This window comes from Lottia gigantea (genome assembly GCF_000327385.1).
Source record: "Lottia gigantea unplaced genomic scaffold LOTGIsca_58, whole genome shotgun sequence".
NCBI lineage: Eukaryota > Metazoa > Mollusca > Gastropoda > Lottiidae > Lottia > Lottia gigantea.
In genome coordinates, this window is record NW_008709979.1 from 591,403 (window position 1) to 610,556 (window position 19,154).

The 19,154-nt window shown below is 34.3% G+C and overlaps 3 protein-coding genes across 3 annotated transcripts; 2 read left to right on the forward strand and 1 right to left on the reverse strand.

The window, feature by feature from the left end:
• Positions 1-4,457: 4,457 nt before the first annotated feature.
• Positions 4,458-6,962, reverse strand: LOTGIDRAFT_127562 (hypothetical protein; the record flags this gene model as incomplete). The annotated part of the gene is made up of 3 exons (XM_009063480.1): positions 4,458-4,906; positions 5,024-5,308; positions 6,578-6,962. The coding sequence occupies 3 exons, from the start codon at positions 6,960-6,962 to the stop codon at positions 4,458-4,460; spliced, it is 1,119 nt and encodes a 372-aa protein (XP_009061728.1).
• A 5,638-nt stretch (positions 6,963-12,600) lies between these two features.
• Positions 12,601-16,364, forward strand: LOTGIDRAFT_235021 (hypothetical protein; the record flags this gene model as incomplete). The annotated part of the gene is made up of 8 exons (XM_009063481.1): positions 12,601-12,867; positions 13,870-14,027; positions 14,385-14,480; positions 14,743-14,899; positions 15,247-15,292; positions 15,462-15,617; positions 16,053-16,108; positions 16,353-16,364. Coding segments are annotated over exons 1-8 (855 nt in total), but the record flags the coding sequence as incomplete, so codon positions are not given.
• Positions 16,354-18,690, forward strand: LOTGIDRAFT_127603 (hypothetical protein; the record flags this gene model as incomplete). Its single annotated transcript, XM_009063482.1, has 5 exons — positions 16,354-16,490; positions 16,933-17,104; positions 17,485-17,595; positions 17,801-18,016; positions 18,409-18,690. 5 exons carry the CDS (start codon positions 16,354-16,356, stop codon positions 18,688-18,690), a joined length of 918 nt encoding a protein of 305 aa, XP_009061730.1.
• Between the last annotated feature and the right edge of the window lie 464 nt (positions 18,691-19,154).

Sequence of the window (19,154 nt, forward strand, 5' to 3'; positions counted from 1 at the left end):
TTACACAGCATCTTACGGAATCCTTTTGACAATGTTTATATAATAAAATTATTGAGTATGGAAGTTTGGCGAATTACAGTCACCGGTGTGAATGACATAATACATGACCATATTTTGACTTGGGCTCATTAATATTCATGAAAAGCAAGAGGATTTGCCGCCAAAATGGCTTATACATATTAATGAGGAAAACAACCTAAGCGTCATACAAATAATATGCTCAATTCTATCAAGACAATAAATTGACTTAGTTCTCAAATAATTAACACTGCCAACAGTTATTCTTATTATAAACATAAACATGGATGACTAATGCACATTATGATAATTAATACAAATAAAAGTTAAAATTTACCTGTGATGTGGAAGAGAGAAATAATACAGTACAGCATAAATTGAATGAATCTCCAAAGCAGAAGATTTTTACCTCCCTTTACTGAACCATATGCTTCAGACCACAACAGTATACAGAAAATTAAGTATCCTCTAACCTGTACTAGGTTGCGTTTCGTTAGTGCTTGGTTTATTTATTAGTTGTGGTTCCTTGATAACCAATTCCGACATTCTACATGGCGCCGTTAGCGACCGATAGGCTAAGCAAGAAGAAAACTTTGAACATTTCGACGATTATAACCTCTGTAAAAGAAATCGGATATGTTATTGCGCTTGCTACCACTCTTACTCCACAATACCACAATACCTTGAAGATAAAGCTCTTTTAAAAGAACCTAATGTAGTTCACTTTAAAAATGGGTTTACTGGACTTTAGGACTATGTTTGCTATAAAAGAGGTTGGATTTGGTTGAATTTGAGGTACATGATCTACATCATCATCATCAATGTAATCCTGGATGAAAGGGATATTGATATTGATCTAAAGAAATAAGAGACTGTAGGACTGTATAGGACTGAACAGGCCGGCTACCGACCCCCTATCCCAACTTGAAATGGTCATAACTCGGTCAATTTTGACCCTAGGTATATCATTTTTGATTCTTATGAATGCTTAACATGTCCCCTGTCCATTTCAGTCAGAAACAGAAATTCAAAATTTGTTCAAACTTTCGTGAAAATCGACTTTTAAGTTCCACCCTTATCTTCAAGAGTAAAATTTGCTTCGGGAAAAATCTGAAACCAAAGTGCTTTAGCGGGCAGAGTTTGCACGGTAAGAACCTGAAATTTGGAACATATAGCAACTTCAGATGGGTATGTACCTTCAGTTCACATTACAACTTTACATCTCTGATAGTTTTCGAACGGCAGTCTGTCAAAGTTTTGGTCTTACCCCCAAACTGTGCAGCGAGATTCTATAGGCCAATTTTGATCCTAGGTGTAACATTTTTGTTTCTAATGAAAGCTTAAATAATTAATATAAATTGTAAAAGATCCAGTATTTTAACAAAAACCAATACTTAAGCTACTTAAATGAAGCGAAAAAAATCAATTTCATCAATACCACCACATCACATCAAGGTTTCACTAGTATACATGTTACACTATTACGATTTCTACTTTTTAGGAACTGGGAAAGAGGCTAATTTCGCCTATGTAAACACTCTCATTAATATATTACAATATATAGTGTTCATGTCATAAATAAGAAAATAAATAAAAATACAAAAGAGCTCAAACGTTTTTACAGGAAGTTTTAAATATTTATGGTAATCAGTGAAATTACATCGGAATGGAAAGTAGAAAATATATTATTTTATCGTTTTGAAAGATTAATAAAAGTATGAACATTTTGGACGGCAAAGAGATGGATGTTTTATTGGATGTTTTAAACAATTTTGTTTATATATACCAGAAATAGTAAATCCATGTAGAACACCAGCAGGGACTAACTAGGGAATAAGACGAGACTTCACTCACTATGACGCTTTGATTAGGTCTCCTCTGATATTAACAGCCCCAAGCTTATCACAGAGTCCAGCATTACGAGTTATCGGAATTGAGCAAAGTGTTCCTACAGATGAAATATCGAGTAGATAATACTTAGTCAAATACTAGAAAATTGGGGGACGACCGAAATATTGTTCCTTCTAATCAATTAAATATTTACTTCATTTTGGTCTATTTCAGGCAATTTCGTTTCATATGCGGAAACCATGTTTGAACAAGCTATAATCCTTGACTTTGAAGAAAACAAGCTTACCTGACATTTAAGGGTTCATCCCTCGCCTAACCCCATTTAACTCCAACTCTATTGGTTTTCGCACATGCTCGTCAACTTTGAGGTCGCATGAGTGAATCCCAGAAGAAGCTTTTTTGCATATAAAAGACACTTGTAAATCATTGATAAGTCTAACCCGAGCTATTGTAATTTAAAAAAATTACAGTTTCGTATCTTGTTTTGTTTTCTTATTTTTATTCTCCATTGCAGTTACGTTAACCCTATTGGCTGTGGGCTTATTTAAAAACCATATGAAAGAAGGGTAGTAATGTTTGAAGGACCATAAAAGCCACGTAAGTAAATTTTCCATCAACAATTATTGTTGAGAGGATGTGCAACAAAACCGTATCTTTTCCCTTCCCTGAGTCAACCGTATTTGATGTTGAAAACAGCAGGAGTTTACCCGAACCTGTTATATTCTTTCAATTTAGCGTACAAAAGATGGTGAGCAATGGGTACGCTTAACCCTTCTCCGAAACCTAATTGCTTTTGTCTAAACTGTAACCCGAACTGTAGCAATGCTTGGTGGACCCTCTTAAGTCCAAAAAGTGTTTTGAAACTCGACGAGCAACCTCACTTGAGAATGCCTGTGTAATACAAGGGAGATAAATCTTGTTTACATGGACGCCATCCGACGATTAACCGTCTTCAAAAGACATTTAAAAATACATTTAGAAGTAGATGTAACATCAGTAAATAAAAAAAACATTACTTATGCTTGATAAAGATTCCTGTATGTGAATTGAAACTTTAACCTTTCGTAACCGGCAACCTAATTCATTCACTGACTAGTTATCGGCAATCCGTTGACAAAATTAAAAATAATGACATTGCCGTATTTAAAAATTTTCTGTGATAACATGGCCGGAAATCATTATTTTATTCTGTATATAGATATTGCTGTTTATTATAATTTGTTACACTTCAATAAAATATTATTATTATTTATTTAAGGAGAAAAAAATCACTGTTCTATGTACTGTTTCGACGTGTTTCCCCTAACGTTTCAGGCAAAGAAAGATAAACAGTTATAGTAGAACTTGGTACTTAATAAGAAAACACAAGAGATAACCTGTTGCTGTTGCCTCCCTCGACAAAACTGTGGATTCACTCGGCCCTTGTACCTAATGGTCTCACTCCACTAAAACATTAAAATGCAAATGATTGTACGAATGTAGTCCAGGCTATTTTTAGAAATCTTCTTTCTTTGCATGCCTATTTTTTGAGTAATTTTTGGTCTAGATTTGGAATTTGAAGTCTGAAATTGCATTATCTTTAAGATTTGGTGAGATGATGATAGACTTAAAGGCGTAAGGCTAATTTTAAAAATAGTCGTTTTGTGAACTTATGTGTGATGCAGCAGAACATATTTATGCTGGAAACGGACTTCCTGTTACTGTTATTTCACCTATTACATTAATAAAATTAAAATTTATTTGGTTAGCAAGGCCAGTTACAACACTGGAAATCAGACAAAAAGATCTTTATAATTATACATAATTAATATAAGATTTAGTAAGCTTTATACGATTCATAACACAATCTCAATATAGCCACCCAAGACAGATCCGCTAGTGAGTAATGTGCAAATTCCATGTCAGACAAAAGTTTATGATTTCTTAAACAATGCATAGTTTAGAATAGGAGGAACATTTCAAAGCCTTAAATTCCCATGGAGCCAAAATCATAAATAAAAGGAACTATACAGTTAAAGAACGGCATAATAGATTATAGACAATGTACAGTAGTAAATAGAAGAAGCGAATACTCGATATCGGACACGATGCAAATAAGAGTCGCTTATTCTACTTCCTCTGTATAGATAACCCTTCACCGTAACAGACACCTTCGACTATTTTTGCACCTTGACATCAGATTATGTAAGTTTAACTGAATCAAATGCACTGCTGAGTCGGCATAATTTTGCAAGCAAAACTTTAAGGATAAGTCTTATTTGTCCCAACAAACTGAAATTCTACCCTGTCTGATAACTTTGTAGCAGTCACTATCGCCCACTTTCAAAATTCTAATAGTTTACCCTACCCCTCCTGGATTGTTTTGTGGTCCCTGTTCGCACTCCCCCCTCACCTAATGTTTCCCAGTATCGTCCACTACTTTTAGCTTTTCATCTGAAACGATACATAACAGCAGACCCCTTATTTGATACCATCGTATATAAAATGTATAAATGAGTTTGGTAAAAAAAAACACTGATTATTTGTTTCAAAAAGTAGTAAAAATCAACTGTATTTTTAAACAATATATATACGAATTTTATATTTCTCTAAAGTATAATTTTTGGAGAATGGCGCTCCCTCATGTGTCTTTGCAACGTTCCCTTCTGAGTAAAAGCTGCGGTGCAAAGGTTACATTTATGAGGTTTTTCTCGAGTATGTACTGAAGCATGTGATATCAACTTGTTTTGTTTTTCAAATACTCGGTTACAAATATCGCATGACCATTTACTACTTTTATGTAATTTTAAATGCTTTTTTAGATCAGTTTCATTACTGTATACAGCAACACAATAACCACATTTTAAAGAATTAAAGGTCTTACGTTTTTCATGAATCATTTCATGACGATTCAAATCGGAGTTGTGTAAAAAAGCTTTGCCACAAGATGCATATTGACAAATGAACTTTTTAATCCCCGTATGTACTTTGGAATGTTTGTGTAATGTCTTAGAAGAAACAAATGCTTTATCACAATAAGAACATTGGTAATTTCTTTCTTTTTTGTGATTTTTTAGATGAGTTTCCAGTTCCTTAACGACTTTTCCACAGACTGGACACTGGCGTTTTTCTCTAGCTTTATACCGATTTCTCTGTTTTCTGTTTCTTTCTTCACCAGAGCTTCCATGGATTTTCATATGTTCCCTTAAATAACCAGGAGTATTAAATTTACCTCCACAAGTATCACACATATAATTTCTGGCGTTCTCATGCGTTAGTAAATGCCTTTTAAGACGAGAAGACAAATTAAATCCTCTATCACAATATTTACATTTAAAGCGTTTGTAGGTACCATGACAAAGATAATGTTTTTTTAATGAAACTGCAAGTTGGAAGGTTTCGTCACAAATTTCACAGGTGAAGGGAGCAATACCTAAATGGAATTTCGAATGTACAAAGGCTGTGCCTTTAGTTTTGCATTTTTTATCACATTTTTTACAAAAATAAATTCCATTTTTACTTTCGAAAAAATCCCATATTACATCCTTGGGTAATATATCAGAAGTGCTGTGAATTTGAAGATGAGCCTCATAAGATAAAGTGGTTTTAAATCCATCACCACAAACATCACATGTGATAAGCTGATTTTTTCCACGTTTTTTGGGTTTCGTTACCTCATAGTTAGCGGTGTCATCCTTTTTACTTTCATCATTACTAATTTCTTCTATTAGGTTATCAAGATGTGAAATGACATTTTGAAGCATTGAATCATCTTCAGTATGGTCATCCTCACCTTCATCAAAATCTGTTTCCTCGATGGAGGGTACCTCTGTATTTTCATGCGTCTTGTTTTTTATTTGTTCATTAACATTTTCATCCAGTTTCAATTTCGTTCTCGTTAAACTCCGCAATTTCCTTCCACAACCTTCTACTGGCTTTTCTGATATTTCTGCTTCAATACCCATATCGATTTTCTTAATAGTAGATTTGAGTGTATTTTCAAGCATCTCTGAATCTTCACAGATATCTTGGCAAAGCTTGGTATGAATCGTTTTACCCTGATCAGCTTCTTCTTGGGTTTTGTCAAAATCATTCTTTGTATCTGGTGTATGATTTGTATTGGTGTCTTCAGGGTTTTCATCTTGTTCACTATGAGGTTCAGGTGTGTGAAGATCAGAATGCAGACTGTTTGTACTATCATCAGACTTCCCCGTCAAAGAGACAAACCCATGAGAAGTGACAGAATTGTCATCATCATCATCATCATCAAATCCAATTAATAATCCAGAATCATCATCAGAAATATCTTGACTAGAAGATTTGTTTATATTCTTGGAAACTGCTGCCAACTCTCTAGAAAACTCAATAGTCATATCATGTGAACTTTCTCCAAAAGTGGATTTAGAAGCAACACCAAGGTCCTTTATAAATGTACTAGAATTATTCACAGGAAATGAAATTGGTTCATTAGAATTGATTATTTGCGATGTTTTTATGAGTTCAGGCTTATTGCAATTTGATGCTACAGATGTGGCTTCTGGAGGCGGTAAACTTCGAATCTTAGGGATAGAAGATGTTGATGCACGTAAGTCTCTTGAAAAAGATTTTGGTTTAAATGGTTGGTTTTTAAAATGTCTTTTCATATGGTTATCAATAAAACGGTATTGCTTATGACATATTGAACAAGAAGTTTTTCCTGGATCATTATCTCCATCAAAACCATGCACACGTTGATGCGATTTTAAATAAGAGGAAGCTCGGAATCCTTTACCACAAGTCTTACAAACATAAGGTTTTTCATCATTATGGAGAAGCATGTGACGAAATAAAGAAGAATTATATGCAAAACATTTTCCACAATGTCGGCATTTAAGTGGTTTAGAACCACTGTGAACGTATTGGTGTTTTTTCAGTGAACCTGACACTCTAAACCCTATGCCACAAACATCACATATGTATGGCTTTTCTCCAGTATGTATCATCATATGAACAGTAAATTGAGATTTTCTTTTAAAAACCTTATCACACTGTGTACACTTGAAAATAGTTTTTCTGAACTTCAACGCGTTTTCGTTCTTCAACCTAAAAGATTGCTCACCTATGTGCTCCTTCATGTGTTCATTCAAATCATCCTTAGTGTCAAGCTGGATTTTACAAACACGACAAACAAAACTGTCTTTAATATCATTGTGGATATTCTTTAAATGATTAGCATACAAAGACCTTTTTTTAAATGTTATGTCACAATTCTCACAACGAAAACCTGATATTTTCTTATGAGTTTTTAAATGAATAGCAAGAAGGTTAGGAGCGTGGAACATCCTACTACATATTTCACACAAAAGTTCATGTCTATCTCTTTTCAATTTCTCTGTAGTGTGTGTTGCTATGTGACGAACTAAACTGTTGTTGTCTGGAAACGATTTCTTACAGATATGACATTGATGTTCAGTAAAATCATGATATCTCATGTGAATTTTGAGTTCTTTAACTTTCTTAAACATTATTCCACATACATCACATGTCACGTCATTTTCATGAGATCTTAAATGAACCTGAAGACCCCCTTTTCTTTTGCCCTTCCAACCACATATAACACAGTTAAACTCAGGTATACATTCTCCAAGACTCTTTCTTTCTTCTTCTGTTAGATTTGACACATCTATATTGTGCATTTTTAAATGATTTTTCCATTCTTTATAATTACTTAAATCTATATCACATTCTGTACATTTGTAGGCTGTGGAGACAATTTTGTTGATCAGTTCAGCAATATTACAATTTGGAGGGGCAAAACCACTTGAATCCTGATCGATGATCTGTGGTACTGGTTTGATTGATAATTGTTCATCCTGTATAGGGTTATCATTAGCATCTCCATTTACTTCAACGTCCATTAGGGTCTTGGATGTCACATCCCCTTCTTTGTCAGTAGATAAATCTTCAGGTGCACAAAGCGGAGTGGCTTTGATTTTCGAATTTTTGTCTGTTCCCTTATTTTGTTCACTGCTACCACCTGCTTTGTCAATACCTTCTTCGGGAACATCGCTAGCCTTTAAAATTGTTGACACTTCTTTTGAGGAGGTTACATGCTCTGTCCCATTTTTTCCATATTTTTTTGACAGAGTGGCTTTGATTTTCAGTGAAAGAGATATTCTATCTTCAGCCAGATTCTCAACTGTAACAGCTCTATTTTTATCTCGACTCTCATCATCACTTTCATCTTCAAAATCAGATGAATCTGGATGACAACTTTCTACATCATCAGAATCAGGACAGTCCATTTTAACTTCAGGAACTTCTCTCTAGATTATTTTCTTCCATTTATCTGTAAAATATAAAAACATACTTCAATTAATTCCTTTTCATTTCTTTTATCTGAATGAAGTCAGAAGAAGAAGTCTTTACAATACCATGACTTTTTACCTTCACAACTGGTTCCAGAGCAGAGTAGAACCCTCAAGCATAGTTAATCAATGTCTCAAAACTTGAAGAGTCATAGTAAACCCCTACAAAGTTACAGGTTAGCTATGCAATAATGTGTTTATAGCATCATCAAGCTTATGAAAAAATAAGCTTGTATCTTACAGCTTTGTTTGATTTAAGACATTAGGCAGAAAATCATCAACTTGTTACCTCTTAGAATGAAGACAAAATTGAATTGGATAATAATATTAACCTGTGTATTATATTCATCATAGAATATCAGTATATATTCATTTGTGGACCTACTTAATGTCAAAATTATTCACCAGGATCCTTTTAAAATGCTACAAATCCATCATAAAAAAAAATTATTGTGATTATTGAAAAATAAGTGTTGAAGCTTTTTTCAATATTTACATAGTATTTTTGATTTTTCAGAAATCAGAGATTCAGTTATATATGACACTGGGCACAAGTCCACTGATGAACATATTTTATCATGTAAGGTGTATAAAATGAGTAATAACACTAACAATTCCACTATGTTTCTTTACAAACTGAAAAAAATATGTGACTGTTAGTCAAACTCATTTCCATAAACATGTATGAGTGAACAAAAGCTAAAAATCAAAGAACAAGGGCAATAACTCGTGTAAACTATTTTTCAAGGTTCTTAATGTAAGATAAGGTTCATATCATTAAATAATAATAAACAATATCACCTTTCTATTCATTTCATCACAAATTGTGCCTCTTTACACCCTCTGATGAACAAGGGTTGTAAACAAGATAGTGGATCATGTCCAAATACGCCCACTTCAGCATGGGTTGGTTATAATAGAAAATTTAACTAAGATAAGATTAAATAACTACCACTAGTATGACATATTCAATCCTTTTGTAGATCGTGTTTCTGTGAACAAAGGTAATAACTTTGTCAAAATCCCTTGAGAATTGTGTTTTGTAGAGTTTTACAAGCTAAATATTGAACAAATTTTCAAGAACAAGGGTAATAATTTAAATTAAATATTTTTTTTCATTTCCAATAGGGTTCATGTGATAATAAACATTGAAGAAAGAGGCTGCTGTGAGGGAACAATACAGTTATGACTAGTAAAGTATAATGAAATAATTTGCTAGTAGAGTATTCTATAAAGCCTTAATCAGTATTGAATTCCTATCATACCTATTAACTCTATCAACTAATAAGGAATAAGACATTACATGTATTAGTTAATTTGAACTGACATTTTTATATGTGTGACCTTTCATGAGGAAGGTTTCCTTTCTTATGCCCCATAAAACTTTTGATATCAGACTTTTTCTACAAAAGATTAGAATTTCTGACACTAGAAATTATTCAAAATTTTCCTTCGTCATTGATTACTTTGAATACAGTTAACAAACACTGATAATTCTGGACACGTGGATTTGAAGGCTCAAAATTAGACAGTGAGCAATGGAGTTTCTAGAAAACATCAGGTGAGGAAACTGACTTGGGGCCACAATATTTTTCAGGGGGGCCACAAGTCATTCTTTCACAATGTAAAATGATAAAAAATTTGAAAGCGGGGACCATACCCGGGCCAGTCTCTTTGCTGGGGTGGGGGTGACACCATTGAAATTGAGCTGTGAACACTATTACTGATTGGCTTAGTTAAAACAATTCTGTTCCTGAGACAAAAGTATGATTGGTCAAAAAAAATGGCACATCTGTTTATTTAAATACAGTTCATTAGGAGTAGATCTAAGTTTCATATAACAATAATTCTAGACTTTTCAATCTAATGTCCAAAAAAATTCAGGATATCAAGGTCTCTATGAATAAAAAGCTGCACACCAATTAGATAGATATCTAGAATAAGAGCAGTGTTTAAATAAGATGTATGCTGTTACCTTATTCTTGCAAATTTTGTTTTTTTTTCAATTTGTGCCAGTCCAGAGTAAGCCTTGTTTATTAAGGTATCTCCTATATGAACATGCAATATATTGATCTAATTTTCTGAACTCCTCCTGCAACGATTCTTCCAATTCGATACACTAAGCAATACTCATCCAATGCTACGATTTAATGCAATAATAATCATGATTCATTTATTAGATAAGGAAAGAGAAAAAATAGTAGACATTTTTAGATTTATATCAGTTATTGTCACTATTTCACATGAAATAAACATAAAACATAGGCATTTAGAAGTACAGAATTGTGAAAGACATTTCTAAATTTTTTAATAAGTCTGAATTGATTTTTTACAAATCTTAATGTAAAAATTATACATAAAAATCAATTCATGACACAATTACTATATTATTATTATATAGAGAGAATTCTGTGTCATTTGTTATTTAACAGAGTTTATTAATAATCTTGCTGATACATCACAATTATTTTCTATCTATTTTTAGCAATGCATCAGACTATCAGAGGGAAAGAATTGGACAATAAATTGATGCAATTGAGTGATAAAATGGTGTAAGTACACTTATCATTATAGTACTAGTAGCCTATTATTAGGCCTATGATGTACAACTACAAGACAAGCCTATCACTCATCGTTGTCCAATATACCGGTACTGGAAATTTCGGCTTAGCTTCCATTACACATGTATATCTAAATAGACCTACTAACCTGACTTCTTGTTGAACATAGAATTTACAAGTATTTGTTGTTTCTTTGTCGTCTCAATACTTCTTTAATTACACAAGGGCATAATTTGCAGAGCATACTATACTATACTTCATCAATTTATCTAAAACGGAAATAGCATTCACGCTTCAGTTCTCATTCGGCAATTCTCGGCCATTTCCGTGAACTTTTATGGTAGACCGTTTGAATCTATTTTTAACAAGCAATCAGTTGTCTTGATCCATCTTGCTTGAGTGTGACTTACCTCCCAAACACTACTCTCCCAAATTTAGGCCTATATGTTATATGGATTATAAATTCATATAGAGGTTATATATAAATAATATAGGCCTACTTTATTTGAATAGGGAACACTAAAATTTTTATATAAAAAAAATATTTAGTATGCCCTATTATTGACCTATTTCAGTCTGGGTTATATTTAAAGTTTGTCAAGTAGAACTTGAATTGATACATTCGAATATTAAAAAATATTTAATGAATGTATCAATTAATGATTATAGGCTACAATGAAGATCGCTCAAATATATCATGTACCCTTGTAAGATTAAACCAAGCGGTCCGAACCACAAAACGTAACCCGAAATCCCAAAACATTTAATGGCGAAACATTGATAGCAGCCACAGAGTAATATAATAAGTTATATAACTCATTGTTAGCAGCTAATGAACTTTAGGCGCCAACAGCACTTAGGTAAGGCCTATATGTAGGACTAGCCATTGTAGGCTTACCTCTTTCCAATTTTAACTTTGTACAGAAATAAAGTAGCGCATCAATTTTTCACATGAGGATTTATACCAATCGTAAGTGAGTAAGTATTTCATAATGAAAAGTAATATCAGATGTCTAGAAGTATATGCCTAAGTTTAACCTGGCGGCACACCCAGCATTGTTGCTCAACATACAACAAACACGACAAACAGGGAGGCAAAAACCAATTTCAAATGTTCAAGGGAGATACCTGGTGGAAGTAATTTCATTCAATTTTAACAGTTCAAGGAGTTAATCATATAAGTTATATGATTATGGCAAAAATGTTAACCGCAACAACGAGGCTGCATTCTATAATAAAAAATGGCATGAAGTGTTAGAAGAGTTAGCATACTCTGCCTTACACCACACCTGTCATTGCTGTATATAATACTACAAACAAAATAGTATGAGGCAAAACAGGTGATAAGTAAAATTTTAGAAACATCTGGTGGCAACTCGACATATTATTGTGAAGACAAAATGATAGCCTACGTAACATGTAAAAAAACATAATCCTTGAACGACATTTAGACATGTTTAATAGGTCCCGCGGACAGATTTAACCAATTTTCACGGCGAATGGTTCAGGTGAGTCGATCGCCAGCGAACTCCGCCCAGTGCGTTCACAGTGCTACGACATTCGCCCGATCATTGGCCGAAGCCATTCGCTAACATCAAGCGTGTTTGATAATGTTCGCCCGAAAATTTACTGTTTACAGCACGTACGTGGACTCTATAAGGACATTGAGTTTACAGGTTGAAGAAACTCGGGCGTAGCTGTGGTAAGGTTCCAAGATTGGCTTATACAGCACCGAAACGCTTTTAACAGTGATTTGCTTCAGAAAAAATATAGCGGAGTTTGTGGACTGTATTTGCATGTATTTTATCTCAATTCTTATCTCAACTTCTTATCTCGACTGTTTTATCAGATCAAAATCTCAATCTTAATAAAGTCTAGAGTTTTTACTGGTGAGAAAATGGCATTGGTTTCAAAGTGATTTCATAAAGTTACAGAATGAAGATCATTTTGCTTTTCGCAGCCTTATTTTGTGGATTTCTAAATGGGGAACTGTTACTGAATGGTGGATTTGAAGGTTCTGATACATCACCATGGGATACGTGGGGATTTGTGGTTCGTCTGGTAACTGATGACGTTCAGGAGGGAAACCAGGCTTTGAAATGTACCAACAGGTCGGAACTCTTAAATGTTGTTTTAAAGTTTTGGATCACTGGTATAAACCAGTTTTATCAATGATAATATGACATTTTGTTCAGGCAAACATGGTGTTAGGACCTATGTTTTGTTCGTTGATACGGATACATCTCTCATTCAATTATGTTTCGCCCGTTGATATGCACGCGTCTCCCTGTCAATTAAGTTTCGTTGGTTGATATGCACGCGTCTCCCTGTCAATTAGGCTTCGTCGGTTGATACGCACACATCTCTCTGTCAATTAGTTTTCGTCGGTTGATACGCACACATCTCTCTGTCAATTAGGTTTCGTTGGTTGATACGCACAGATCTCTCTGTCAATTAGATTTCGTCGGTTGATACGCACACATTTCTCTGTCAATTAGATTTCGTCGGTTGATACGCACAGATCTCTCTGTCTATTAGATTTCGTCGGTTGATACGCACACATCTCTCTGTCAATTAGATTTCGTCGGTTGATACGCACAGATCTCTCTGTTTATTAGATTTCGTCGGTTGATACGCACACATCTCTCTGTCAATTAGATTTCGTCGGTTGATACGCACAGATCTCTCTGTCTATTAGATTTCGTCGGTTGATACGCACACATCTCTCTGTCATTTAGGTTTCGTCGGTTGATACGCACAGATCTCTCTGTCAATTAGATTTCGTCGGTTGATACGCACAGATCTCTCTGTCTATTAGATTTCGTCGGTTGATACGCACACATCTCTCTGTCAATTAGCTTTCGTCGGTTGATACACACACATCTCTCTGTCAATTAGGTTCGTCGGTTGATACGCATACATCTCTCTGCCAATTAGGCTTCGTCGATTGATACGCACACATCTCTCTGTCATTTAGGTTTCGTCGGTTGATACGCACACATCTCTCAGTCAATTAGGTTCGTTGGTTGATACACATGTCCCTCTGTCAAGTAGGTTTCGTTGATATCTCTGTAAACTATGATAAATCAGACATCTATTCTATTATAATTTAGGACACACTATTACCAAGGTCCCAGCCAAGAGATATCATCGAAGATTATACAAAATGGAATATATTCTTTTACATCGTATGTCAAGCATTTAAACGATATACCTGGCAAAATGTTTCAACGCATGAAAATAACATTGTCTTATACCTGGGCGGATGACGGTAAGTGTAGGGCTATCCGACGCCTCCAAAATTATAGACATGTATTTGTCCGAATTTGGGAAAACGCGGTGTACATGTACATTGATGAAATCTCGATAGAGTTTGAGTTAATGCGCTTGACCTGAGGTGCGAATAGACGAGGTATTGTCGATACAGTAGAAAATAGAAGAAACAAATCGTGTCCGCACCTTGTCCGGACCCGTACCTCGTGAGTTCACTTCTATTTTCGTTTGTATCGATCATCCCACACCGTCCATCTCACCGGACACCGTACCTCGTCTATTCGCGGCTTTGGTAAGACACATAAAATGTGGCTTTTATTTCCATCGGAAAATAGATCATGTTATTGAATTTCAGGTAAAACGGATTACTATGATATCGCTGGTCACTCTTTTGCTACTTCAAAAGGTGGTTGGTACAAGTTAGCTGGAGATTTTAATGCACCTCAAAGACGTTTGTATTAATTCATTCATTATCCGTACTATTTTGGTTGCAATAACGCCAAACTTGTTCTGTTTGAGTTTCTTAATACCAAAGGCCCATTCAATGGCAAAGTAAAAATATTTTGGTAATATTATAAATGTACTCAGTTTCTGGATACAAGCTAGAAACCAAAATGTGGCCTTAACGTAAAATATTTTGACATTATGTTTTTTGTTGAACTAATTTAAGAGCTCTCAAGTATAAATATTTTTCATGTTTCATGATTTCTTAGCATGGAGTAAAGTAAGTTTATATTGGCAAGGTGTTGATCCTGGAATAGATTATATTGTTGATGGTGCTTCTTTAAAAATGGTTCCCGAGGATGTCAATTGGAAGACCGATGCCAATTCCAGGATAGAAAGGCATAGAAAAGGAGATTTAAATGTCAAGTAAGATACATCTGAATACATGATTTTCTTCTCTACAGTATCATTTTAGATTTTCGTTCTATACAAAGAAAATCATTTCTGTTTGTAACATACATTATGCAACCCAAACGGTCACTTTTAACTCCAATGGCAAAAGGCAATAGTTACCCAAAGTGGATGTTAGATACAGCATTGCATATATTTAATCAACAAATAAACACTGTTTATATTGTGGCATTTTGCACGTTGTCTAAGCTATGTACAGTTATTAAGAGAAAGTAATGAACATCACGCACCTAAATACTTATTTTTGACTATATACACTGCTCAATATTTTTCTCTTAAACTGTATTTTACATCTTTTTCAGTGTAAAACATCCTACAACAATGAATCCAAATGACATAGAAATTGAGGTTAGTCCTGTACTTTATTTTTGATTCCCTTTTTACTTACTTGCTTTGATGGGCCCTTTAGTTTGACTTTTTTTTATCGTCTATTACGAAAACATTCAGTATTTTCTTTCATGCCATTGCAGCCTTTAAAGTTTGTTAAAACTTGACATTGACGTATTATAAATTTTAGATAAACCACAAGAAACATTTGTTTGGATTCGGATCATTAGCTGATGATACTTATATAACCAACCCAGATTATAAACAGTATCAGCAATTCTTCTATCACATGTTTAACTGGGCAACTGTTGGTACTTTTAAATGGAAATACGCCAGAGGCACACCGGTATGTATGGTGTAATAGTTACTAAATATGATTTTTTAATTAGATTATCGAGTACATTTAAATTTTTTCTGCCCTTTTTTGTCCGCTGTCATTGGTTCTTATTATGAAAGGAAAACCCCGATGTTCCAATTTCATTGATATACATTTCCATTAGTATCGTCGTAATGTTTTTCTTTCTGGAATTACAAGAACCACAGCTAAAAAAAGGGATATTCCAGGGGATATATATATGTATTCGCAATATCCAAATAAAATCTATAAAAACTATTTTGAATCTCTATGAATTTACACACATGATATCGATGAAGTTTTAGATATATCCAAGTAGGCCTACTAGTACACAGTGAATTTCCTCGCCTTTAGGGAAATTCTGATGACTACTGTCTTCACATGAAGAATCTGTTGTATTTACTAGCAGTATTGTACAATTTTCAGGATAATCCGGACTATAGTTTTGCCGTAAACTGCATGAATGAATTAAACAAAAATGGGTAAAATTTTAATTTTTAACATTCGAACACGGATAAATCTGGACACACATGGATTTGAACACTATTACTGATTGACTAAGCTGAAAAAATTCCCGTTTCTGAGACTAAAGTATGATTAGTCCATAAAAATGGTGCATCTGTCCCTTTAAGGTTTCAAGCATATCCGAGAAAAATTAATCGAGATTTAGTGCTTGTTGAAATCATGTAAAGGTAAATAATAATTGTCCATATTGTATATATTTAGAATGAAAGTTAGAGGACACAATATGTTTTGGGGAGTACCTAACAATGTTCCAGATTGGGTTAAAAAACTGGATGGCAACCAATTGAATAAAACTATTCATGAAAGAATTAAATTTATTACTGGCTTAACCAAAGGAAAGTAAGTAACGTGAAGAAGACCTATGTTTTCAATGGATTTAAAATGTGTTCTTCATTCTTATAACTAAATTTTAGATATTAGTTCCACGTTTAATCCTTTGACTCAGTCTAGAAATTTCTATATTAAAACCATCATAAAACAATGGTTAATGGGATAACTATTGAAAAACTTCAGTGACAGACAATAGTATTTCTCTGACCAGGAATTGTAAACTAAACAACTATCTGTGTGGTTGGTTGTAGTTTCTTGTTCTTCGGGATCCATCGGTCAGGTTTGATCGAGTAAGTAATAAAATCGGCGATAGTTCTCCAGACCAGACAATATCTGAACGCCAATGCTTTTAATTGTGTCATTGCTGACGAACCCGATTGAGGACTTTCATTTTGAAGATGAATTGAGTTCAAGCAGCTCGACATTTAACTATATACATATTATTTTCCAGTTTGGAGCACTGGGATGTTAATAATGAATTATTACATGGTCAATATTTTGAAGAGACGACTGGTGATCCTTTTTATTCTCAGAACTTATATAAAGCTGTTCATGAAGCTGATCCACATGCTAGATTATTTCTCAATGATTACGATGTACTCTCTATGGGTTCAGAGACGGATGTAAGTTTACTTGAGCGACTCTATGTGTTTTTGGGAAAGACATCAATAATGGACAAGCAATCACCAACGGCCATATACCACTGATAAGGTGATATGAGGTTTCGTGTAACAGTTAAGGTCAGAGATTTAACCACAGTTTTCTATCAGTCGTTAATGTCCCATTCGCATTAAGATTGCACTTAAAAGAAAACATTTCAGCTGTCACATAATACGTATCAAACATCAATATGCAACAATCATCAACCGGACCGAGGAATGTGTACGTTAGCTTTATAAAACGCTTTCAGAAAAGTACTCCGCGCCAAAGAAATCTGACACGAAACCTGTTCTTATTCCAATGACTGTCTTCTGTGGTCCGATCAGCATATCTATATTTACAGTCTTATGTAGATCAAGCTCTTGGTTTTGAAGCTGATAAGACTGGTCTAGGTGGTATCGGATTACAAAGCCATTTTAGAGCATATACCCAACCGGATCCCACATTACTCAAGGTTTGTTCATTTTCTTTCACCTTACATCGCGAACGCATGTTATGACATTGTGAAATCTGCTATTCTGCTATACCATTATTCCTCATGGTAGTTGAGCTATTGCTCTCCGTTAAGGCGTTGGGGACGAGGGTTGAGGTTGGTGCTAAATCCAACCAAATCAATATGTGTATTTGATAAATGATAAAAATTATCTTTTTTTAAATAGAAACATCTTGATAAACTGGCTCTGATTGGTCTACCATTGTGGATAACAGAATTAGATCTGGAAGTGAAGAATGAAAAGGCACGAGCTGATTGGTATGAAGATGCTTTAAGAATGTATTTTAGTCATCCAGCGGTACATGGTGTTATTTTCTGGGGGTTTTGGGATCACAATATGAAGAGTCCGTATGCTGCTCTGGTTAATGGTTTCAACTATTATGTAAGTGAATATTAGTTCTTTGGAGGCCATGTTTTTCGGTCGTATACGTAGTTTTAAAGGGTCAATTTAACAAAAGGCGATACCGGATTTAGGTAAATACTTTTTTTGGCAATTACTTCCATTTCAACAATTACTAGTTGATAAAATCATTTTAAAGGGAATAATCACCCTTCTGGAAAGGTGATTGTCATTCTGTGCAAACAGATTTATGCTTTATTCAAGCAGATGTTGGTCACAGCAAACTCTTTTTATGATATACCATATATATTCATGTTCATTTTTCTGCAAATAACAATAATTAATGTTAATGAACTTTTCTCCTCGCAATTTCAATTACATATCATAACAACACCTCTCGACCAAATTTTGAAAAATAAAAATCTTATTTCTAGGTCAATGAAGCTGGTAAACGCTATTTACATCTTATCAAGAAGGAATGGGCCACGCATATTACACATAATCTAAGTAATGGTTCCAGTATATCTGAGAGAGCATTTATGGGTGACTATGAGTTAATTGTACGATATAAAGGAAAACCAATACAATATCAAACGTTTACATTGGCTTTACATAAAGACGTTATTGTAACTATACCAGACAATCCAGGTATTTTTTATCTCCAGTCTTCCAGGGTATGGCTAGTTAGTTTCAATGTCTTACCATTGAGTCGGTAGACGGATATACCAAAATTACATTTGAAATGACTACAGAAAGGTTATTGCAATTATAACCAATGACAAACGCATCAACTGCCAAGCACAGAGAATTTGTGATGCATCGTGGTAACAGATGGTAGGCCTACATTGGAATGTGATGATGACATTCAATAAGTATAAAATATATACTTAAATTCGATTTCTTTGTTTTGGAGTGATGTAATATGACTGAATGCAGAAGGTATTGGAAGTTGATGAGCGTTGTGAACTTTCATTGTTAAGCCTACCCAATGTCTGCTGGTGGAAATTTGATGTTCAGAATCATCCATTCTGAGATCACTATTTGAAAGTAATCATTCCTTTTCATGAGTATTAATATTATTAAAAGAATTCTACGACCTGAAACGTCCTTTCTCATCGGGTATGGCAATGGAAGTTTATTAAATAGCAGGACTCGACACCTGACGTTGTCTTTTCAGGGG